Consider the following 19,011-nt stretch of genomic DNA (forward strand, 5'->3'; position numbering starts at 1 on the left):
TACATATGTCAGTGTGTTGTATAAACATATAAAATAAATGCATTTATTGACTCCTTATTACCAGAAATCGCAGTTCTGTCACTCTACTCTTATCAGTTTGAATGGCCGCCAACGCACTTCCTGGAACTATTTGAAGTCTACACGAATCACGTGACAACCAAACATTTCGAACTTCCGTTGTCGCAACTCTCTCTCTATATGGCTCTGGCGTGTGTGTGTGCGTGTGTCATGACACATTAACTGTAATTCTCCCGCCGAGCATCAGGCGCCGCTGTTTGAATCCTGCGGCTTCACGAGAGTCGCTCTGAAGACTTTACCGACACAAAACAAAGAGCGGACTGGTCAAGCACTGAGCTGACTGAACCATCCGCTTTACTATACATTATGGGCAAAAAGCACAAGAAACACAAATCGGAGAAGCACACACACAACGGTAGGTCACTCACGACTTATCCCTATGCTGGAGAATATTTCACTATAGACTGAAATCCTGCGTTAAGTTACGTCTTGGACTCAGTTGAGCTATGAAGCAGCACTAAGACTCTAATGCTGTCAGATATTACATGCACAACGTGATGTTAATACAGAAAATGTTCTGGTTTATATTGAATAATAGGCTTAAGTTATGTGTTTTATCATTCGCTTGCTAGCAGCTGTTTTGCTCCGGAAAACTAGCAGCTGTTGCATAAAACATCCATAATTTCCGCAAATTGCTTAAGTCTAAATGCAGATTAAAGTGCATCACCAGTTGTTATAAATTAATAATATTAATAAAAAAGTCATTTTGTCAAGTCGCTTTGGATAAAAGCGTCTGCTAAACGCCTAAATGTAAATGTTAATGTTAATGTTAATGTAAATGTTAATGTAAATGTTCTGTGGGTTTTTAAGAGAGGATGTTTCAGAATCTGACACATGCAGTAGTGTATGAGAAGAGTGGATCCTCTCAAATGAGGGAAGTATTTGTTAGGTCTAAAAACGATGACAAAAATAATATATAAATGTTCTCCTAGTTTGAAAAGCAAGACAAAAAGAAACGGGATACTATGTGTACAAACCAGATCCAGTGTATAGTCATGGTAATGAATGGGACGGTATTTCAATATTATATTATATTCTTGTCCTAAATTACAATGTTGTGTTTGGCCTTTCAGAGCGTCCACTGAAGCTGGTGTTGAAAGTGGCTGGGAATGAAGTCACCACGGGCAGCCCTAGCCTCCAGAGTGTTTACAATGACCCTGTAGATTACGACAAACACAAAGACAAGAAAAAGAAGAAGAAAAAGAAGGACGAGAAGGACAGAGCCAGTCCTCCAGTGTCACCAGTTGACAAAAAGAAAAAGGTGGGATATGAATACGGTGTTTTTGTGATTTACTTTTGATGTTTACTTGCCGGCTACATCCTAATCAATGTTATGTGTGTCCTACAGATGACCAAAAAAAGGAAGGGCCCAGACTCTGTGGATCCAGACTGGGACGAGCAGAGCAGAACTCCTGCTCGCTCCAGTGTGTCCCAGGACAAGCCCCTCACTCCCTCACTTGCCAAAATGGAAGGTAGAGCTGCACACCCTTTCATGGTTTAGAACTGATCTGTTTTAATGATATTGTTTTGAGGGATTGAGTGCTGATTATTCGTCGTTTATGGCTTTTGTAACTCAGAAAAAGAGCAGACGCCTCTACAGGAAGCTCTGAGTCAGCTCATCCGACAACTCCAGAGGTACGAGTAAACATTGCTGACCGGTGAACAGTTTGTGTTTAGACAAATTGTGGATTTATACATAACTAATGTGCACTTACATTCAATGGTTTTAAGGTTGGTAAGTCTCTTTGATCAAAAACTGAGTAAAAACAGCAATATTGTGAAATAATATTACATTGTAAATTAACTCACAAGATCCTTCAGAAATCATTCTAATATACTGATTTGGTGCTCAAGAAACATTTATTATTATTATCAATGTGGAAAACTTTTGTGCTCCTTTTTTTGCTGAGAACATTATATACATTTTTTGAGGATTCTTTGGTGAACAGAAATTTTATAGCTCATAGCTTTATAACTATAAATCATTTGTATCATTACTTTTTGATCAATTTATTGCATCCTTGGTGAAAAGAAGCATTAATTTCTTTAAAAAATTAAAAATCAATTGTCCCTAAACTTTTGAATGTTAGTGTATAATTGTAAAACCGTTCTCTCTTGCACAATTTCCACAACACCTCTGATTCTGGATCAGTTGTTTTTATATGTGCATCTTATTGGACCTGTGTTGTGGGGGTCATATTCCTGTAGTGTATGTATGATCACAATCCTGTCTATAATTTCTGTGAATGAAAGTCGAACGCTGCTGGCTGCTGTGTATTACAGGAAGGACCCAAGTGCGTTCTTCTCATTTCCTGTGACTGACCTGATCGCTCCAGGATACTCTCTCATTATAAAGAGACCCATGGACTTCAGCACTATGAAGGAGAAAGTGAAGAAGGAGCAATACCAGTCACTCGAGGAGCTCAAGGTAATATAATCATCACAACTGTTAACAGGACACGGACAGTCGCTGAATGATTGAATATGCCAGCTGCCTTAATTTGCCTTAGAACATTTGAATTAGTCATAGAACATTTGAATATTGATGAAGGTAATTTAGATGAAAATACATTTTTCATTTTTGACAAATGGATGACACTGCTGTACTGTTCTCCCAACAGCTGGATTTCAAAGTGATGTGTGAGAATGCTATGATCTACAACAAACCAGAGTCGATTTACTACAAAGCCGCAAGGAAACTCCTTCACTCTGGCATGAAGATCTTGAGCAAGGTGAGTTGGAACTTGTATTTCATTTAGAAAGTGTCTGTAGGTATGGTTTGTGAAACTAAACTTGTTTTAACACCAGAGGGCACTGGTGTGCTGTGTGTGATATGATGTGGGTTATACACATTCAGATCTATCAACTGGAAGATGACTATGTGTGTGCTCTTAGGAGAGACTGGAGAGTTTAAAACAGAGCATCGAGTTTATGGCTGGCCTGCAGACGTCCAGCGGTCATTCAGCAGAGGACGGAGAGGATGAGGGCGGGACGGCAGACCCTGCCAAAGAGAACTCCTCTGTTATGGACACAAGTGACAACTCCCAATCACCCCGTGTAGGCAGCAAAGATACACCAAGGTATGAATCGTATGTGTCTGTATTTTACTTATTATCTAGGACTAGTTTGTCTAGAACAGGGGTGACCAAACATGTTTATGGAGGGCCTCTAAGGCATGCACTTGACACTACATCATAGCGTGCATTTGTGTTTTCATGTGGATGGAGATTTATTTAAAAGTGGAAGAAGGAAAAACTCTGTTTATTAAAAATACCTGTATACGTGTGAACATGGCCTAACCTGCAGAGTTTAACTCCAAGTCTAATTGAACACACCTGGACCAGCTAATCAAGAGCTTCAGACTCACTAGAAACTTCCAGGCAGATGTGTGTTGGAGCTAAACCCTGTCAAATAAACTGCTAATTATTTTTTTATTCAATGTTCTCGGTGTGAATCACTTATTAAAGGTAATTTGAGTTCAGGGTTTAGAAATTAACTTCCATTTAGACTGATTCTGAGGTTGCTTTGAAAACTGAACCATTCCATTATTTATTTATTTGTATATTTTCTGAGGAAGATTTCCCTAAATAATAGTTTCTATTAATCACAGGCAGGATAAAAAACACTTGCCAATTGCCTAATGTGAATAAAATGGCCAGTTGTTACTTGTGTAACTTCAACATAATCAAATTCAAATTCTGCTGTTGATGTAAGTGACGTGAGTAACATGTAAAAACACATGTCTTACGTCACCGTTTACTTCAGAGGAAAATGTACACATTCTCAAGAAAACATTCCAAGAGTACATTTTCTTTTTCTCCAGAACTCAATGTGGAAACACATTTCTGAAACAGTCCCTGCATTAGGACACTGAAACAAATGTTTTATGTTTTGATGTGTGCAGAGGAGACTGGATCAGTATCTGATGCTGCAAGAAACAGCGTTTGTTTGTCACAAATGAAGAAAAAAAAATCATCATATTAGAACGATTTCTTAAGGATCATGTGACACTGAAGACTGGAGTAATAGATGCTGAAAATTCAGCTCTTTCACAGGAATAAACTATTGAAGACATTTATAATAATTCCTTTTTTATTTTTAATCAATTAAATGCTGTAGGGGTGAAAAATAGAAAGTTCTTTAAAAAAAAAAAATTAAGTCCCTAATCATAGATATTAATTGTCCGCCTTTAAAGTTAGTTGCATTCATGGCTTCTTCTGCTGTACTCGAGCCAGTGAGACATTGGAGGATGTTGCCGGGGTGTTCATGGGCTTTCTCGCTTTACTCTCTGTTTTTGTTGCTTGCCTAATGCCTACGTAAATGAGCTTGGCTGTTGCTGTGACCAAGAGTCTTGGAATTCTTAAACATGTTGTTACTTGTAGGCCATCTGTAGCGCACAAGCTACACACTCTTTAAACACACACACTTTGTAGCTTTTCAGGGAGGATGAATCATCTTGATTCAGAGAGGCTTGAGAACAGGCCCTTAAGGACCACACATTGACCTATTATCACATTATTTATCATTTATCCAATCACTGCTCTGACTTTAGAGTTTATTAGGCCTGGAATCATTTCAGAAATGATGTGGCTCATATGTGGGGGATTTAATCACTTTGAAGGGGGTAGAACTGATGACATGAATATATCCAGAATTGCATCATAGATAGTATGCAATGTTTGTGTAGAAGGGACAGTAAGGATGATGCTCAGAAGAGCCAAGCAGAGAAGGACCTGGAGGAGATCAAGAAGATCGTTGAGGAGTCTGGAGGGAAACTCTCAGACAGAAGCCTGCAGTGTGAGGTAAGTGTACAAGACCAGATAGGGTGAATCGTGTTCTTTAACATCCCTCAAATGAGAGCTCATTCACTGAGGATGGCAGAGAACAGTTGATGAAGGGACACTTTTTTTATTTATTTTTTATGAGCAGCTGGAGTTTGAGAGAAGGAAGTCTGATGGTTCAACTACTCTGGGCATTCTGAACCCCGCTGACTTGAGCGCTGGAGGTTTGTGACGATGGGAATTGAAGAAAACAAACAAATGGATGTTGTACAGTACATGTGTACAGTTCATCATATTTCCATGTTAGACCCAGGATACTGTCCAGTCAAATTGGGCATGATGGGAGGTAGACTGCAGACTGGAATCAACACCCTTCAGGGTTTCAAAGAGGACAAGAGAAACATGGTCACTCCAGGTATAGTGTGTGTGTGTGTATATGCGTGTATATATATAAAAACTCTCCATTCGTTTTCCAACCAGTTGAATCTCACTTCTGTGTATCAGTCTCAACCGTTCTATTAAAACCGTGCGGCAACCTCGCGCTCTCTCTCATGAAGCCAATAAGGAAGTGACAAAAACTGCAATTCATCGACTGGCCGCTTGAGGCTGGCTACAAAAGGGAGTCAGTCCCATAGACTCCCCATGTTAAAACGCCCAACTTTACAGCAGAAAAAAAACATCTTTACAGCCTGGTTAAAAAAATTATTTTGGTCTATATTGCTAATTTTGCCCTTCATGACAACTGTTAGGGGGGTGAATTTTTTTTAAACTCATCCATTTAAATTATATTAAGACTTAAAGTTCTGCATAATTAAGGGCGTGGGTGACAGGTGGATTGCCGCTGCTGACAATGCCGTCGCGCTAGGTGGGCGTGGCTTCAGCAATCAGCTCTTGCCTTTTTGCCCATTTTCGATTATCCGGGAGATTCGTGCATTGACGCGCTGCCAAGATGGCGATGGCCCGCTCTAAACACTTTGCGCTTCAAAACCAGGCGGCAAGGAAGTCGACCGGAAGTTGAAGTCGGCTGCGTGCTGCCATCTTGTAGCAGAACTTCACTTGCGTTAGCAATCCCATTGACTCCCATTCATTTTGGCGTCACTTTGACAGCGAATAACTTTACATCTGAGGCGTTTAAATACTCCGTTTGTCCATTATTTATTTCTAAAGATACACGACAATGTATAAAGGCAATTAACTTAATATGGTGTACTGGCGTTACATTTAAAAATACTATACAAAATAATTAATCAGAATACTTACTCCTGCTCATTCACGCCAAAGAACTCCCCGCTCAAGCTCGCCGTCTCTTCAAGATTAACGATGGCAGTTTTCACGCACAGCTACTAGAAGATTTACATCTGTCAGACAGGTTGCTGACGTCGTCAAGCTTCGTTTGAGTCTGCGCGTCAGAAACGGAAGTGCTAAAAAACGTTAAAAATGGGCTTCAATTGTCTCAGTTGAGTTCCAATGGGGTCGCTGTGTCCATTTCTTTTACTGTCTATGTTCAAAACCGCTATTGAGGAGTCTATGGGTGACGTCACGGACACTACGTCCATATTTTTTTTTACAGTCTATGATTAAAACCAGTACTCATATTCGTTTTCCTGGAAAAGCAACCTCATGCAAAAACTGTCTCTCTCTTCTGTGGCCTTACCTTCATTCATGTGGACAAGATCATGGGAAGGGTGCGATACTATCTCTGTTTGAATACCCAGTGTTCAACTGCCAGAGGAATGTAATATTATCCAGTTGTTCCAAGGAAAATAGAAATAGGATAGGTCAAAATCACTGCTGAATCAGTGGACTTTAGTTTCTACTTCTCTGTATCTTTTATCTGTCAGTTTCAAGTTTGTTTTATTTATATAGCACATTTAAAAGCAGCAAGCACAGCTGAGCAAAGTGCTGAACAAACTAAGACATAGAACACATGATTCATATCATAAACTCAGAATAAATGAAAAGCCAAAGAATAGAAATAGGTTTTAAGAGATGATTTAAAACATTTAAAGACTTTACCAATCTGATATAGGCTGTGAAGGCTGTTCCACAGCTTGGGGCCAACAACCACAAAGTCTCTATCACCTCTATGCTTTAACCATGATCTGGGGACAGAGAGTAGTCTTTGATCACCAGACCTCAGAATTTGTGTAGGATTGTATGGATAAGTTGATCAGATAGATCGCTCGGTGCCAGATTTCAAAAACATAGAGAAGAGTTTTGAACTCCATTCTCAGATGCACAGGTTACCAATGCAATGATTTCAAAATTGGAGTAACGTGATCCAATTGATGCTGTTTTGTACTAATTGGAGAAGAGCGATGGAGGATTTAGAAATGCCAAGATAAAGAGAGTTGCAGTAGTCCAAGCGATATGTATGAGCGCATGAATAGCAATCTATAAAGTTTTCACAGAGAGAAAAGATTTAATTTTGGAGAGAAGGCGTAGCTGACTAATAACCATTTTTATTTGTTTATCAAATTTAATACTCTGATCCCAGAAGACACCTAGGTTCTTATACAGGAAGAAGTAAAAGTAGCAAGGAAGCCCAGGTCAATACTTCTGCTCCCTGAATATTCACTAGGGCCAAAGACTGTAACCTCAGATTTGATTCATATAGAATTTTTTTTTTTTTTTTTTTTGAGAGAACCAGGTATTCACTTCATCCAGGCATGCAAAAAGAGATTCCAGAGCAGCATGTTTATTTCAGGTATATAGAAAGAGAAAGTGAAACAGCGCACACAGGAAAGCGATCGCAGGCTTTCGCAAGTGTCAGCTAACTGTGTGATCGCCTGCAAACACCCCACCCCCCTAATCTCGCTCAACGTGATATGTGTGAGATCGCTCAAATCCCTTCTCCTTCATCCTTTCGCTGAACTTGCATTTTTATGTGTCTTCTCCAGACTGTTAACTCAAAAGGTGGCAGTGCTTTCTGCAGTTGAGTCGGATCGAGGTCGGGTCATATTCAAACCTTTAAAGAACCATACCAGAATTCCACCTCTTCATCTGGGTCTCGGTTCGGTTGTTTGGTATACGCCAGAGTGCGAATGCTGTATTCACACCTGCCAAAAAGATCCGCACCAAAGGGGGAAACAAACCAGAGTTAATTTCAGTCTAACCAAAAAAGACAGGTGTGAATAAATCTTTATTTATAAAATTTTCGGTTCAGATGGCGGCCATGGTTTGTTGTACCTTGCTACTTATACCCTTTTGGATTGTTTAACCTGTCTTAAGCAATATTTTTTTGATCAGCTTTACTAGGAACGAACTACTGGACATCAGAAATAGCACACCAAATAATTTTCTGCCAACATTTGAGCAATCAGATGTTTTACTGGACATTTAGTCAGAGGATCTGCGTTCCTATACAAGCTCTCCAGGTGACGCAAGCGAGGGAAGCGTTCAATTCAGACAGTGTGGAGTTAGGACGGCGCCGCCGAGCATTCATCCGGTGAATCTCTGCTCCCTAGCAAATAAATCAGAGGAACTACGACTCCTGAACTCATAACCTTAGCCGAGGAAAAGGCATCAAAAATAATACAGGCTTATGATCTGAGAGCAAAGTATCAAGAACCTGAGTATCAGTAATAGAAAAACGGTAAGAAAGAACCAAGTCCAAAGTATGTCCGTGAAAGAATCAATAATACTGAGAATCTCCAGTTCCAGAGGTTTAGACTGACAGCACACATGAATATTAAAATCACCTAGCAGAAGAATATTGTTATATTTTGTCATACAATCACCCATAAAAGCAGAATCCTTTTTTATCATCTGTCAGTGGTGCTTCTTATTTTTCATATTTTTACTCTGATTATTAGTCTTCTGTGTGCCAATTTGTTCAGACCATGCTACTGATACGAATAATACCTCAAAACATTAAGTAATAGGCAGACAAATATCACAGCCTTTCATTTAAGGAGTAAGAACATTTAGATTTGAGGTGGGCTTCATTTTTGGGGGACTAGTCAAAAACTGCATTGCTCTGGTAACCTTTTAGAGCATCCTGCTGAGGTTTCCATTTCTCACATTCTTTCACATTCTCAAAATGTAAAACTCTTGTTCTTTGAAAAAAACAAAATGATAAAAAACGAAGGTTTGAGTCTTGTTAAAGAATTGTACAATGCAGCTTCAGTAGTGGAGTGGGCAGCGTATTAGCTTGACACTACTTTACTACTTCTCTTATAGTTCTTAAAGCGGGAACTGGGATTTTGAGACGAGGAAATTTAATTAAAAAAAATCTTAAGCCATTAAAAAAAAATAGATATTTAAAAAAAATAATAATTTTTAAATTATTTTATCAGGTAGAAAATCTTTTTTTTTAATCTTTAGTCCTTATCCAGTACATTGTGAACCGTTATAAAGAAGAGTGGGAACCCTGAAGAACATTCCACTCCTAAAACGTTTGAACTTATGCATTTCAGTTTCATAATTTTAATTCGAATTATTTTAACTAAGAGTGCCCATAAAATTAAAACACGTTTTAGAAACAAAACTAGGGCTAAGGAGCCTCGTGTGGACTTTAGGCGGGCTTGAAGTCAAGATTTTTAGACCGTGTTCATTCCTTCCTCTCAGTCTAACTACTTGCTTTGGAAGTGACTTGACAGAAATGTTCTTAAAAATATAAGTACTATTTCAGTCTGAAGTTCATTGGATCTTTGAAAGTCTTCTCATGCCCCGCTCTCTCTTTGCAGTTGCTTATATGAATTATGGCCCATTCAGCTCATATGCACCTACATATGACTCCAGTTTTGCCAATATCAGCAAAGAGGACTCTGATCTCATTTACTCCTTCTATGGAGAGGACAACAGTCAACCAGAATCTGAAAGGTGCGTGCATAGAATCAGACATACGATGAAATAAATCCATTGATCAGTTTTAGATGACTAAGTGGTTTTTGCACTAAGCCACACGCATTTGTGCGGCCTTGTGAACCTCTCAAACAATAAAGCCCTGATTCACACCCTTCCACTGTTCCCCTTGGGTTCCACAAATGTAATCTGGATGTGTTTCTGTGCAGCATTGCAGATTACCTGGCTAAATCCAAGGAATACATGAGCAGGTTGGCAGATAATGTCTTGGATGCTTTGACCAGTGGAGAGCACTCAAGACAACTGAAAGAGACCGAAACCGTAAGAAACCTCGCTACACTCATTCATCAAATACCAGTGATTCCATGCCAGAATAAATGCATGATGATAAACCACTAAAATGATATACTGTATAATATCAATTTTGAATTTCCTTTCAACTGGGCAGCTTACTCTTTGATCGTTTTTGTTCTTCTCAGAATAGTCTAACCATGGAGGAGCCTGCGGAGAAAGCAGACACAACTGATGATGCTGAGGTAAAATGCTCTTATGTCCTCAAAAAGAGATTTTTTTTTAAATGCCTATAAGTGCATACTAGTGTGTATAGCTCACTTGAGTGGAAGCGAAGACAAAAACCTGCTATTTAAAGGCAGCGTAAGGACTGCAAGCTCTCTGCTCTGCAGCAGCTGTGTCAACAACACCAAGCACACTAATGGAAAGAGTATTTGCCCAGACACACACAAATACCGCCCCCTCCCCTTACCCTTGGAGTTTTTGACTTCCTCCTTCACTCACAATAATCTGTGTGAGGGTGCTGATGACGTAGAGGGAAAGGGAAGCACGAGTAGTCTATGAACATACATTAGTCTTTGACTGTGGTTCTTCTAGCATACTTGGGCAGGGTGCTGCTACTGTTCAACACTGTGTTTAGCAGTCCAGATTTCACCTATAGCATAGGTTATAACTATGTATCATCCACTAGCGAAGTCTGTTTGGTTGAAGGAGAACAACAAGCATTTTATCTAGGGATCCTCAACCAGATGTCCTGCTTTGGAAAACCTGAAAGAGAAATTCTATGAAAATAATAGTCAGGCAGTACAATTACAATAACTAATTTTAAATAAAGCCATGTATTTTATTTGCCATATGAACATAATAATATATTTTGTGTGGAACTGAATGCAAATGCAATGCAAATTCACTGTAATATAACTCACAATAATATAAGCACCTTCCATGCACTTCTTTATCTGACAGTAAACACACAGATACACTACCCTTCAATGTGTTTTGAACACATTTCTGTTTTGGCCATGCAGGTTGTTGTGTCAGAGCCCAGCAGCGCTGATAGTGTGACGGCTCTTGGTGCTTTGGGTTTCAATCCTGACCTGCTTCCTGAGAGCTTTGACTCAGAAGGTAAAAGAAATCCCATTATTAATATGTTTCGTTTGAAATATGGATCATAAATCTCTCTTAGTCATTTTACATATGATCAAACCCTATGGAAATCAAGGCCCCACGTGTTTTTTTTCTTCTAAAGTTTATTAATGAACCGTTTTCTAGAGACACATCTTTCATGTCTGTTATGCTGAATGAATTCATAATGATCCTCCTCCCTCAGCAGTGGAATGGAAAGCATCACATCAAAAACACATGTGAGCCCTTTTCCACCTATTAAACAGACTGATTAATCTCTTCCTCCATTAGAAGCAGAGCATTTCCAGCAGAAGCTGGATGAGACGACAGTGTTGCTGAAGGAGCTGCAGAGGGTTCAGAAAGAGAGACTGAGCGCTAAACAGCCGCCAAACATCATCTGCCTACTGGCCCCTACTGCTAAAGAGCTGCAGCTTGGTACACACACACACACACACACACACACACACCGGTTTACTGCTCTCACTTTTCCACATGCTAGACAAACACTAGAAGGGATGGTTTTTTTTCTGCCTTATGAGCATTTGATTTTTTCTTACTCAAGAAGTTTTAGTCAGTATTATTGCACATTAACGGACCTTTCAAAAGCAGATATGTTTTGAACAGTTTAGATTACTTCTAACCCCCACCTTCCTTCTCGCAGCGGAGAAAGTTACGGGGAACCTGACCCAGCTGACCAGTCAGGTGACTCCTGGTGACGTGTGCAGTGTGTACGGTATCAGAAAGGCCATGGGGATCTCGCTACCTAACCACACAGCACAGGATTCCTTCATACGTCTGACCACAGGTAACATTAAACACAAGAAATATCGAACACCTTCGGCTTAGTGTTTCACAAGTTTTGTTTGCGAAATAACTTTAAACGGCAGTGCATATAAAACGTATCTTGTCATAAATGGACAGGATAAGGAGTGTAAATGTGTTTTGTGTGTTTCAGTGGGAGATATAACTGAACCCATGGAGGGAGTGTGTTGAGATCCTCCATCACTGCAGTCCATCACTTCTGCTTTTCCCATCTCATCCCAAATGGTGCTGTTTCTAATTGACTTGTGTTTCATTAAATAAACATCTTTTTTTTTTAAGCATTTTGTGTTTCCATTCTTAAATTGAAGAAAATTAATATTAGAAAGTAAGTAATACAGAAATAAACTGTTCGTTTAAAGGGATAGTTCAATCAAAATGAAACATTTAGATAATTTACTCATCCCTAATTTTCGGCGGCACACAAATAAATATATTTTCTCATCGTTTTTGTCTTTAGTCCACCCAGCCAAAACGTTAATACTTGGAAAAAAGATGCTGTTGAAGTTAAGAATCTATGAATAGAGCGGTTCACTCAAGTCTTCTGAAGAGCACATTTAATTCAGGATTTTAATCAGATCGAAGCACATACATAAAGCTTTTCAGGTAGTAAATGGAAGCTGAAATATGCTTGTGACATGTCAGAACAAACCTCATTGGGTCTCGTGCATCAAACATGTTTCGTTTCCTTTTACCATTATCTGATGTGCTCTATGTATGTGTGTTTATCAATGTTTATACTCAGTTTTTTGAAGATGGGTGTTGGACTTCTGGCTTTGTTATGAGGGTGAGTAAATGACAGTCAGAGAGTAGCATTTGTAAAGGTCTGAATAAAATACTAAACGGTTTCTAAAACGGTTAACATGAGAACAGCTATAATCTCTGCTATCTATCTGCTAGATTGCACAAATCCTTTCATGCTTTGGAAGAATTATGTGTAAACCTTTCAGCACTGGGAAATACTGATGATTCAGGTTTCATAATGACCTGTTGAGATTTGCTACCGTTTTAAGGCAATGAACTAGCTATTTGAACAATAGTCCAAAAGTCCAGTGTGACCTCTGACATACAGGACATACAGTTTCTCTCATCAATTTGGCAAAATTCTAGACAGGAAGCATATAAAGTGTCAAATGATTTATTCTGTAACAATGCATACAAAACCGAGGAGACAGCAGGCATTCCTCACAAACACTGCGGTACAGAAAGGCAGCGCAGAATCTCAAACCATGTGAATTCAGTCGCTGTCACACTCTAGAGATGCATAGGATTTTCAGTCTGAATTGAACATTTCTACCAATGGCTTCATCAGGCACAAAGGAGATGCATGAATACATCCAGTATCAAATTTACAACTTCAGATGGCAGAAGCCACAGAGCCATTTGGTCAACATCTAAGATAGATCCATCTAAGAAGTACAAGCGATGAAAGAAAGCAAGTGATGAAAGTACACGTTGACTTGACGTTAACTGAATTTCAGTCATTGACATTTTTTCCCCAGCATTTGTAAACATTCCTAGTTTTCATCTGTAGCATATTATGAAGCTAAGAAAGGCTCATCTCCAACATCCACAATCTCAATTCAAAGGCAATAGCAAATCAATATCGATATTTGGCAGTAAATGCCAAAAAAACATCCCTAGCAGTGTATATTCGAGCAACAATAGGCATCCACCATTTTGTTGGTCCAAATGTTGACAGAATGGTTTCTACTAAGATACATGCTATTTGAAATGACTGAACACATTCTAGATATTTAAACGTCTGCTCATCTGTCACGATGGGTTTGTGTGGGTCCGGCCGAGCAGCTCAGTCATCCCAAATTAGTCTATATCCAACAGGATCAAGGCCACTATGACAGCAGCACACAGAAAGTCTGAGAGCAGTATTTTCCTTCACTGAACTCCGTTACTCGCTGGATCGCAAAGTTCTGCTTGTGTTTGTGTGAGATGCGTGAATTTATGTAGCTTTATGTCTGAAAGTTTCAGATCTCCAAATGCTGCCAAAACAGTTCTTCAGACATGCTCTAAGGAAAGAAATCCAGTAGCAATAAAACATTCTTAAATGAAAAAAGAAAAAAAAATAGATCACCTATAGACCCGGAGTCTGTGTGTGTGTGTGTGTGTGTGTGTGTGTGTGTGTATGTGTATGAGGCTGGCAGCGGCAGAGGCTTCAATCTCAGCTCAGACCGATGCCCTGCTGTTTGCTGGAATCTGTGCACACAAAGAAGGTTTTGAGCTCTCCTTTGCCTTTCACATTGATCAGGCCACGACACTCACATGAATAGCCCAGCTTCTGCAGGACATCTGATGTCTCCTCTGTCACCTGCAGCACAAAACGTGTCATAGCAAAAACCAATTGATGGTCATTTAATGTTTATTTTTTTAATGACTTGGGTACTTTGAAAAACCAAAACTGAGAAGAGAAACGTGATCATAGTGGATAAAGAGAGCTGAAGTACTGTACTATAAGAGAGATTCAGTGCATACCTGTATTTTACCCAGCTCTCCAGTGCTTTCCATCCGGCTGGCCACATTCACAGTGTTTCCCCAGATATCATACTGCGGTTTCCTGGCTCCAATCACCCCAGCAATCACTGGGCCATGGTTTATACCTGCACAAACAATCATGCACAGATCACTAAACAAACTCTGCAAATATGACATTTACATGATTTCTGCACGCACGCACACACACACACACACACACACACACACACACACACACACATATATATATATATATATATGTATGTATGTGTGGTCTTAGGCCATTAATATTTTCACAAAAAAAAGAGAAAAAAATGGTATCAAGCCAGTTATTTCTATCTTTTTCTGTAGAGTATAAGTAGGAAACATCTGTTTACATTTCCAAAAACTGACAACAGCCAGTTTATAAGCACTAATCATTTTTGGAAGATGAATGCACAATATTGCTGCTCTGAAAACACCAGATCAGGAGCTGCTTGAATGTAAAACAACACAGTGCCACGATTCACTCTAAAAGAGACAGCGGCAGTGCATAGATTTATTTCAAAGCAATCACAGACTTCACAACTTAAAGCTTTCAGATGATGTATAAATTTCAATTAAAAAAAAAATTGACAATTAATAGATTATATATAAAACAGATCTCTGCCACAGATGAGCAGTATGTACTCAGACTCTTTAATGAAGCATTTATGAAGCATTTCACGCCAGTTCCCAAGTGCATCTGTTACCCTGAGCTGCTGAAGAGCTGCTGCCTCTGTTTTCAGTGAGATTTTCAGCTACATTTTTAACCCTTGATGCAGAAGTAAAAGTTTAAAAAGAAATATCTATGCAATGCCTGGACGTAAAGTGTTTTTCAACCCGAGTCTGAATAAATGCAAGTATTAATTCTGACTCCAAGCAATAACTGAGTAATTAACAACAGTGTAGAATTGAGGTTTCTGTAATCATACTCACCGACCCGAAGCCTGAACGAGTTGAAGGAGTGTCTGTTGATGCCGTCCAGCTTGCCGATCAGAGCGATGGCGAACTCCACCATGTTTCCTATCTGAGCATTCTGCCTCTCACGGTCCTGAGGGCACACACAACAGAGCTCAGTCAACCAGGGACACCTACATTATGTAGCTTGAAGGACACTTTTGGAAAATGCTGGAATAAAATGAACTGCAAAGAAGAAACTTCTCTTTCAGTTGGTTTTTATATGTGCTGCCTCCTATTTTTATCAGCTTATTCATCAAGTGCTCCTCAGTCACAAGTGCTGGTCAGCCTTTTCATTTTTCATAACAATACAGTTAAGGTGAATTGAAATCTTAAAGCACTAATGTGTTGAATTAAAATTCATCAATTATTTCAGCATGTTCCCTTCTCAGGAATGTTCACTTCTCGAGCAAATCTCATATGTAAATGATATTCAAGAAAAGAAATTCACTATAATTTGACATGGGATTGTAAGAGTATCTAAAGTATTCAGATCGACATTTCTTACCCATTTCCTCGATGGGAAAGTGCTAAAGCAACACTGCTCAAAAACAGTTGCCTCATGTATCATCAGCCTTAGCTTGATATCAGAAATGTATCAGTCCATGTTGCGTTAGATTTTGGTAGATCTGTTTCTATCAAGCTTTTGAAATTCGCTGTCTTTTTTTTTTGCCATTTTATAAAAACCCATTTTGAGGTTTAAATATGCAAATGGCTTGGTGCGATGCGGTGCGTATCCTGAACTAACTTAATTAATCTTTTGATTAGAATTAGTAAGTAATCATACTAATCAACCACTTAACTGTAATTCACAAAAATGTTTAACACCCTGTCTACACTCAGAAAAAGAGGTGTGTAAAACAAACTTTAAGTTTCAGTGTAATAGAAATAGATGTTTTCTTCTATATTGTGATTATTGGGGGGTAAAATGAAGGACAGGGACTGGGTTCTATCCATCGTTGTAAACTATGATGGAGGCAGATCTGATTGTGAGCTTGCAGGGGCAGGGTTTAAGCTGAATAAATGATAAATGATTTCCAGCATGCTTCACATGAGCATCGATGAATACTTACAATAAGATCAATAACATGCATGTAGAAAATAGATGTGAAGTTTCATTTGAAACGTTACATTTAATGTGCGAATTGATCAATTCAATTGATCAATTCAGCTCAATTTCCGTTTTAGTAATCCTGAAGCTAACCCTCAGGATATGAAAATGACGCCATGACTGACTGGCTTTCAATTTAGTAGCTACCAAATGTCAAAAGTATGACGGCAAAAGCTGACAATTTAAAGGGGTCATATTTCCATTTCTTTAGTGTGTTATGTAGCTATTTGTGCATGTATACGATCTGCAAAGACGCAAAGCTCAAAGTCTCCCACAAAAGGATTTTACATCACGATATGGAAACATTTGCGAAATGCCACCCAAATGTTCATGTAGTGTTGATGCAGCCATGTCAGGGAGACACAGCGTGTTTCTGTGCAAAAGCAAAAGCACTTTATTTGGCCTTCGGAAGTAGATGCAATGAGGAGAGGAATGATTAGTTAAGATTTATTCAAAACAGAACAGCACTATCTAAATGTTCGAATTTGTGCAACACATTTAATGGACGACAGTTTTGTGAACCTAGGAGAGTACGAGTATTTGAAAAAGAATGTGTTTTTTTGAACATTTGAACATGTCGACATATTCTGTTACACCAAATACACAAAATAATGATATTAAAATAGTATCATATGACCTCTTTTACACAAAATTAAATAGTTTCTAAACCTACAATTAGCATTAGAGAGAGCATGCTCCTTCACTTTTTTCTTAAATATAATATACACAAGACATCGGAGAGGTAAAGACTTTAAGAATGCATTTATTGAGTCTTATGTCTCTGAATTCCCTTTGCTCTAGATGTTTGTGTAGGGGTATGGGGTAGTGCAGTACCTGGCTGCTCTGTTCTGGAGGCCCGCTCAGTCCCGCAGCAGACATGTACGTGCTGCCGATGGTTTTAATCTTCTCCACACCACTGAACTTGGGCTTAGACAGCAACTGCAGGTAAAGAGAGGAGGGAAGGGCCAAGTGGATATCAGTGTTTCAGAGCAGCAGAAATCCATGCCATGATGTTATCTCACATTAAATGACAGAGAGAGAATGAGAGGAACAGCAGCCATACCACAGTGAAACTCAGCACTATCAATATGTGAAGCCTGTATTTAGATCCCTCTGGGTGAAGCAAATTGCTGCCAGAACTGTTGGCCTAAACATTTGTGTGGTCAGTCAACACAGGGCTTTGTTGTGATGGTGATCACCAACGAGTCCTGGCCCTTTCCTTGCTGACTCCTCAATCCAAATGCAGCTTACATAAGTAAGCAGTTGAAGAGATATGACTGTCCATTTACACAACGGCTGCCTCGTTTCGTTAAATTACCAAAGTGATAGCTGAGGTGAAGTCCTTAGAACTGAAAGCATTTCGGATGTTGGCAGAGCGCTATTCATACTCAATGATTCATCCATTCATTCTTTCATTCGTTCAGGGAATGACAGGAGAAGAAAGAGTGGAATAAGGAGATCAAATGCATATGCTTTGAGACATGACATCACTCTGACCTCATCAAAGTCGGCGATGATCTCATTGAGGAGCCTCAAACACTCCAGTCCTTCTTTATTTATGTCACACTCAGTGTAGAACTCTTTGAAGTCCGGCACCGAGGCAAACATCACACATACACAGTCATATGACTTATAGTACAGGTCCTGGAGAAGAGGATCAGAGAGACACATGCAGCAAATCTCGCAATCATTCACATGGTACCACAGACAAAAAACAACAACAAAATCTGTTTTATGACGGGACATTCACAGACTAATGTAAATATGCATGATTGGTTCATGATATATGATGTTGGGTGTTTTGAGTAACAGAAAGAACATTTTCTCTAAATGCACTCCAAAATCAGAGAGGCACATGACTAAATGTTCTATTCAGGAAGGACATTCAATTGATCGAAGGTGACCCTGAAGACTTAAAACGGTCCAAAAGGAAAAAAAAATGCTAAAAATATATAGATGTTCTTTTGAACGTTCTATTTATCATAAATGTTTTTTGTTTTGTTTGTTTTTTTGGGAGGGGGGGGGGGGCACCAAATCTGCATATAAAAATGATTTCTGAAGGATTCTGTGACACTGAAGACTTCTTCCAAAAACATTGAAAAAAATCTTACAGATCTAAAGGGACCAGTAGTGTGTTAAATTAACATAAAATTATTTCTGGACAGTGAGAAAAAGGAAATAAGACAAAACTTTTAGATAACTGTAATAATACGCTTACATTTCTTGTCATAAAGACGAGAAACCATTGATAATAAAAATACTCATAAGTCACAATAATTATTTCAGGCCTATTTTCAGACCTAAGTTCTTAATTATGGTATGGTATATTATAAACTGTGGTAGAAAATGATTGAGAGGTTACTATAAGATTGAGAGTTGGATGCTCTTAGAGTATGATATTGGAATGGTATGGTGGAGTATTGCATGATATTATTATCTTGTGTGGTATATGGAAGTGTTTCCCAACCTTTTTTCATCTTAAGTTCTGCCACAGCCCAATCTATAAGGCTCTTACAAACATTCATCTTTCAC

The 19,011-nt window shown here is 38.9% G+C and overlaps 2 protein-coding genes across 7 annotated transcripts in view; one reads left to right on the top strand and one right to left on the bottom strand.

Annotated features, from left to right (window-relative positions):
• Positions 1-265: 265 nt before the first annotated feature.
• LOC113051420 (bromodomain-containing protein 7-like) lies at positions 266-12,184 on the top strand. Of its 3 annotated transcripts, none has more exons than XM_026215167.1 (17): positions 266-433; positions 1,152-1,339; positions 1,427-1,550; positions 1,656-1,713; positions 2,362-2,506; positions 2,700-2,810; positions 2,974-3,158; positions 4,766-4,880; positions 5,005-5,083; positions 5,167-5,274; positions 9,548-9,683; positions 9,875-9,986; positions 10,145-10,201; positions 10,985-11,081; positions 11,373-11,516; positions 11,743-11,886; positions 12,037-12,184. In XM_026215167.1, exons 1-17 carry the CDS (start codon positions 385-387, stop codon positions 12,072-12,074), a joined length of 1,890 nt encoding a protein of 629 aa, XP_026070952.1. In that variant the 5' UTR covers positions 266-384; the 3' UTR covers positions 12,075-12,184. The 3 variants fall into 3 exon arrangements, with proteins under 3 accessions (XP_026070952.1, XP_026070954.1, XP_026070953.1); XM_026215169.1 differs by having other exon boundaries at positions 287-433; positions 5,008-5,083; XM_026215168.1 differs by having other exon boundaries at positions 385-433; positions 11,376-11,516.
• Positions 12,185-13,022: 838 nt separating this feature from the next.
• The window catches only part of LOC113051418 (adenylate cyclase type 2-like), a 45,501-nt gene continuing 39,512 nt past the window's right edge, over positions 13,023-19,011 (bottom strand). For all 4 annotated transcript variants that reach the window (XM_026215165.1, XM_026215162.1, XM_026215164.1 and 1 more), the window contains 5 exons: positions 17,977-18,123; positions 17,314-17,418; positions 15,348-15,462; positions 14,391-14,515; positions 13,023-14,226 (listed from right to left, as the gene is read on the bottom strand). In XM_026215165.1, the coding sequence (XP_026070950.1) occupies positions 14,080-14,226; positions 14,391-14,515; positions 15,348-15,462; positions 17,314-17,418; positions 17,977-18,123 (639 nt within the window). In that variant the 3' untranslated portion in view covers positions 13,023-14,079. The remainder of the gene's footprint in view (positions 14,227-14,390; positions 14,516-15,347; positions 15,463-17,313; positions 17,419-17,976; positions 18,124-19,011) is intronic.

The sequence above is a fragment of the Carassius auratus genome, chromosome 32, assembly GCF_003368295.1.
Source record: "Carassius auratus strain Wakin chromosome 32, ASM336829v1, whole genome shotgun sequence".
NCBI lineage: Eukaryota > Metazoa > Chordata > Actinopteri > Cypriniformes > Cyprinidae > Carassius > Carassius auratus.